The sequence below is a fragment of the Plasmodium sp. gorilla clade G2 genome (assembly GCF_900097015.1).
Source record: "Plasmodium sp. gorilla clade G2 genome assembly, chromosome: 13".
NCBI lineage: Eukaryota > Apicomplexa > Aconoidasida > Haemosporida > Plasmodiidae > Plasmodium > Plasmodium adleri (nom. inval.).
Genome location: NC_041705.1, coordinates 1,134,001 through 1,140,000, shown reverse-complemented (window position 1 = coordinate 1,140,000; position 6,000 = coordinate 1,134,001). Strand labels below are relative to the sequence as shown.

The following is a 6,000-nucleotide window of genomic DNA, read 5'->3' as shown; positions in this document are numbered from 1 at the left end:
TACAACTGTCTCATATAAATCATTCCATCCTTTTTCTTTTTGAGCAACATTTCTATGACCATCATTTTTATTATTCAACCGCATTATATGTAAATTTAATAGTTATAAATATAAAATATATATATATATACAAAAATATATGTATATATATATATATATATATATATATATATATATATATAATACAAGAAGGAGAAGAATATATAAACATATATACTTATTTTATTCTTCTTAATATTATAATTTTATTATTAACGATTATTATATTATACATACATATATATATATATATATATATATATATATATATATATATGTTCCTCAATGAAAAATTGTATTTATATTTTATGTATCCTAATTAATATATACTAATATATTTATATATTATAATATTAAAAAATGACATAAAAAAAATAATATATATTTTTTAATTATTTAACAAATAAAAAATAACAGTAACAATATGTATAAATATATATATATTATATATATATGTATTATTTTTGTATTATCCTTTTCCCTATATATTATATGTATACATGTAAAAAAAAAAAAAAGGATAAACACATACATGTCACATGTTATTGTTAGTTGTTGTAGGTTTAATTATTTTGTTATATAATATATATTATATATTATATAGTATTCTTATTTTTATTTTATTTTTTTTTGAAAAGAATTTTAATTAGTTCATCATACGAATTTATTTTGTTTTATATTTATATACCATATTATTATCAAAAAAGAAAACAGAATATTATAATATAATATATTTATACGTTTCAAAATAATGAACAAAATATTCTATGATCTTAAAAATTGTTCAATAAAAAATGTTACGTTTTATTTTATAATTTTTGAAGTATATATTTTTATAATTGTTTATGTGTGAAGAATCCCTAAAAGGATTATAAAAAAAAAAATATATATATTTTAATTTATTTATAAGAAATTAAAAAATATATATATATATATATAATATATATATACAGAAAACAGTTTTGGACATTTACGGTCCCAAGAAATTATAATTAAGTGTCCACATATATATATATAATATTATATATATATATATATATTTTTATATAATAATTAATTGTGATTTTTCCATTTATTTATGTACACTTATGTCTAATATATAATATATTTATTTGTACCCATATAGATAATATACGTAAACACACAAATAAAAATATATTAATCAAAGAAAACAAAACTGTCCTTATAATATATATATATATATATATTTATATATATATATATGTATATATTATGTATACCCAATGAAAATATTTAAAAATAAAACTACCATATGCCGAAAAAAAAAAAAAAAAAAAAAAAAAAATTATAAACTTTTACAATGTGAAACAAAATTATCTTGTTATATATTCATTTTAAAAATAAATAAAAACATATATATGTATATAATATATAATATATATTATATATATTTATAAATAAAAAAAAAAAAAAATTGATGTACATATATACATATACATATAATTTCATTTATATCCTTTTAAGTTACCCTAAAAAAAAAAAAAATAATAATATAATATAATAAAAATGTAAAATATATGAGCATATTATATTATCGTATATATTATAAAAGAATAAATAAATAATTAAAAAATAAAAAATAAAAAATAAAAAAAAATAAAATTATCCAATATTAATTGTATACACACAAAAATATACATTATATTATATAATATATATATATATTTTTTTTTTTTTTTTTTTTTTTTTTTTTTTTTTTTAATTTTTTTGGCTAGTCATAAAAAAAAGCAAATTTTGTAATTAAGAAAGGTTGAAGGATTTCTCCTTTAACATAAAAAAAAAAAAAATATATATATATATAAATAAATAAATATATACATACATACATATATATATATATATATATATATATATATATATATATATTTACATTTATACATTTACATATCAAGGTACTTATTATTATAATCCTTGGTAAATTTTTTTTTTGTGCTTTTAATACACCAAAAATTGGAACATGCCCATATATATATATAAACTATAAATTTTATTAATTTTGTTTAAAAAAAAAAAGGTTAATATGATAGATATTCTTCACGAGAAAAATAAGATATACGATTTCAAAGAATCGTATGAATCAAAAACACCTATAGAAAATGAAGTTCCAGAAAATAATTCTGTAGATATACAAAATGAAAGACATATTATATGGAGAAAGAATACCCCTTTTTTATATAGTTCTTTGTTAAAACATAAATTAGAATGGCCTTCATTAACAGTAGAATTTTTAGGAGGTGATAATTCTTTTAAATCTAAATTAAATTATTTTACTAATAAAGTATTATTAGGAACACATACTTCTAATCAAGATTTAGAATATGTATATATAGGTGAAATTAAATGTCCTATATATTCTATTAAAGAAGATGTATTACAATATGAAAATTATAGTGGTTTTATAAGTAATAAAAAAAAAAAGAAAGGGCACCCTTTACCATGTTTTGAAGTGAAAGCAAAATTATTACATCCTGGAGAAGTAATGAGAGCAACGAATTTACCTAGTAATTCTTTTTTTATTGTAACTCAAACATCTAATGGAAGTGCTCTATTATTTGATTACACAAAACACCCATCCTTCCCTTCAGATATGTCTACTTGTTATCCTCAAATGATATTAAAAGGACATACAAATGAAGGAAGTGGATTGTGTTGGAATGTTAATCGTGTATATGATTCTTATAAAAATGCAAACATATATGATGGTTACATGGATAAAGATATAGATACCTGCAAGGAAGATGATTCAATTAAAGATATATATTCAGTTAAAGATATTTATTCAATTAAAGATACATATTCTGTTGAAGATATAAATTCTTTGAAAGACGTGCATTCTATTAAGGATGCATATTCTGTTAAAGAACTTGAAGCACAGAATGAATTGGATATGGTTAATGATCTAGATACTGAAGAAAGTAATGACAGTAATAATAATAATAATAGTTCGTTTGGAACAGAAGTCAATACTTCCAATTTATTATTAGCTAGTTGTTCAGTGGATGGTAGTATATGTTTATGGGATATTAATAAAGGTACTAAAAGTAATGATGTTCCACGAACATATGGTTTAAATAAAAGTGGAAAAACAGCAGATTATAATATAAAAATTTATGAAAATACTCCTACATTAAGTCCATTATGTACATGGTATAATAAACATACAAAGACATCTTTTAATGATATATTTTTTCATCCTAAATTTAGTAATGCTTTAGGAGTATGTGATGATAATGGTTATATGAGTATATATGATATAAGAAAAAAAAATTTCTTTACAAAGGCAGAAATTAGTTTTAATGATCATAATGAGGCAATGAATACATTTTCATTTGATAATTTTTCAGAATATATATTTTCATGTGGATATAGTGATGGTTTAATATCAGTATGGGATATGAGATATAATAAAGAATCATTATTAAAATTAAATTATCATACACAAGGTATTAACAGAATTAAATTTGGTATGATCAGTTCAGGTATTTTTGCATCTTGTTCAGATGATGGAACAGCATGTATATGGGACCTTTCAAGAAATAACAATACACAAATATTACCTCTTCAAAAAACAGAAGATGATATATATAATAATCCAAATCCTATACCTAAACAATTATTATTTGTTCATGGAGGACATATAGGAAGTATATATGACCTCGCATGGGCAAACAGTAATACTTTCACAATTGCTACAGTAGGAGTTGATAACTCTATACATGTATGGCACCTGAATGAGCAATTTCTTTTTCAATAAAACAAAATCAGAAAAGAATTATATCGTGTTTATATTATAATGTAACAGCAGATGTTATATAATGGCCGTTAAGTGGCTAATGAACTGATTAAATTAAAAATAAAAATATATATATATATATATATATATATATATATATATTTGAAGATATATTTATACTGAACACAATTGAGATATATTCATATAATTGTTTAATTAAGATATGTTATTTTTATATTTTTATATTTTTTTATTTTTTTATATTTATATTTTTATTTTTTAATATGAAAATGTGGACAAAATATTATTTTTAAGTATCTTATATATTTATAATATATGTACATTACAAATTCTCAATTTATAGAGCATGGAAAGAATATATAAATATTTTTATTATATATTATGTGTTATTATATTATTATGTTGTTAATTAAATGATTAATAAATGGTTTTAAATGGGCTCACATATTCATATGGAACTACGATCACGTAATTATATTAAAATATATTATATATATAATTTATATATTTATGGATGTGTGGAGAAATTGTGAGAATAGTACAATATTATTTTTTAAATATGACTAATCGTTAATATGATAGAAATTATATAAATATATATATATATATATTTATTTATTTTTTTTTTGTCTTTTTTTTTTTTTTTTTTTTTTTTTTTTTTTTTTTTCCAGTACATGAAACTTTTTAAAAAATGTAAACTTCCAGAGACATCTTATATATAAATATATTTATGTATATTCATTTTATGTTTATATTTTATTATTTTTTTATTTTCTATGTGAAATTTTTTACAATGCTTGTCGCCCCGTAGAAGCCTCATTGATTTAATAACAAAATGAAATGTAAATAAATAAATAAATAAATATATATATATAAAAGTATAACAAAAAAAAAAAAAAAAAAAACTTGGTACATTATATATATATATATATATATATATATGTATGTGCTTATGTCCTTATATGTGTTTGTTTATTCTCCTAAAAATGAGTACTAATTTAAACGAAGAAGAATGCATAGAAGGAGACGATATAAAGTATGAGAAACCTGATACTCACAAAAATTTTTGGAAGTCTTTTGGCTTAAATAATGAAGCAGGTAAGTTATTATACCAATTATATGGAGAAAGTAATAAAATAAAACCACACATTTTAAGTTCTAAACATGATGGATATAAAAACAAAAATGATAAAAAGAAGGAAGATACAAAATTAAATACGTTATATAGAAAGCCTCAAATACATTATCCATCCTTAAAAAGTAACCTACAAAATGAAATATGTCTATAATATATATATATATATATATTTTTATATATATGTAATTTTTTTTTTTTTTTTTTTTTTTGGGGTGTGGAACAGAAAAGACGGTGAAAGAAAATCAAATCGACACTATAAAGCATAGAAAGCCCTTGTCAAAAATTTTAGAGGAGACACAAAATTATGAATGCATAAAAGATATGCCTATATCAATTGGTATTAATAGAGAAACTGAGAAAAACAAATTACATAACATTTTTGTAGAGGAAAAATGTCTTATGGTACCTCCAAGCTGTGCTCCAATGATTTTAACACAAGAAGAAAAAAAAGAAATTATTGAAAAAGCTCAACAAAGATATATTTATATAAATGAAGAAAATAAATCTAGAGAAGAGAAACATGTGCAAGCATTAAGAAATTATAAGATCGAATTAATACAAGAATTAAATGAAAAGAGAAAATTATTACAAGAGATAATAAATGAAGATAAAAATATTCAAGGGAATCATTCTATAAATCAAGGTGATAAAAGAATATCAAATAAAGAGAATAATTATAATATTATTCAAATTAAACATGATATAGAACAATGTCAAAAAAATATAAAAAAAATTGAAGATAATTTAAATACATACGAATAAATTTAAAAAAAAAAAAAAAAAAATTATAATAAATGGAATGAACATATATATATTATATATATATTATATATATATTATATATATATATTATATTTATATAATTCTTATGTTGTATCATGTATCATTCATTTTAATTTCAAAAGATTTATTTTATTGTAAATATAATATATACCATCAGAAATGAATCACCTTTCTTATGAGCAATTTTTTCGATTTAATATGTAATTTAATTTATTTAGAAAGAAAATCCGATGTTTTAAATATAGTCATAAAAAAAAAAAAAGAA

At 19.1% G+C, this 6,000-nt stretch overlaps 3 protein-coding genes across 3 annotated transcripts in view; 2 read left to right on the top strand and 1 right to left on the bottom strand.

Moving 5' to 3' along the window:
• Positions 1-84, bottom strand: part of PADL01_1328400 (AMP deaminase, putative) — a gene marked incomplete at both ends in the record, with an annotated part of 2,980 nt that extends 2,896 nt beyond the window's left edge. The window contains one exon of the mRNA XM_028683832.1: positions 1-84. This exon is cut by the window's left edge and continues 144 nt beyond it. Within this exon, the coding sequence (XP_028539971.1) occupies positions 1-84 (84 nt within the window).
• Positions 85-2,080: 1,996 nt separating this feature from the next.
• PADL01_1328300 (chromatin assembly factor 1 subunit, putative) lies at positions 2,081-3,814 on the top strand (the record flags this gene model as incomplete). The annotated part of the gene is made up of 1 exon (XM_028683831.1): positions 2,081-3,814. The coding sequence occupies one exon, from the start codon at positions 2,081-2,083 to the stop codon at positions 3,812-3,814; it is 1,734 nt and encodes a 577-aa protein (XP_028539970.1).
• A 986-nt stretch (positions 3,815-4,800) lies between these two features.
• Positions 4,801-5,714, top strand: PADL01_1328200 (conserved Plasmodium protein, unknown function; the record flags this gene model as incomplete). The annotated part of the gene is made up of 2 exons (XM_028683830.1): positions 4,801-5,074; positions 5,176-5,714. 2 exons carry the CDS (start codon positions 4,801-4,803, stop codon positions 5,712-5,714), a joined length of 813 nt encoding a protein of 270 aa, XP_028539969.1.
• Between the last annotated feature and the right edge of the window lie 286 nt (positions 5,715-6,000).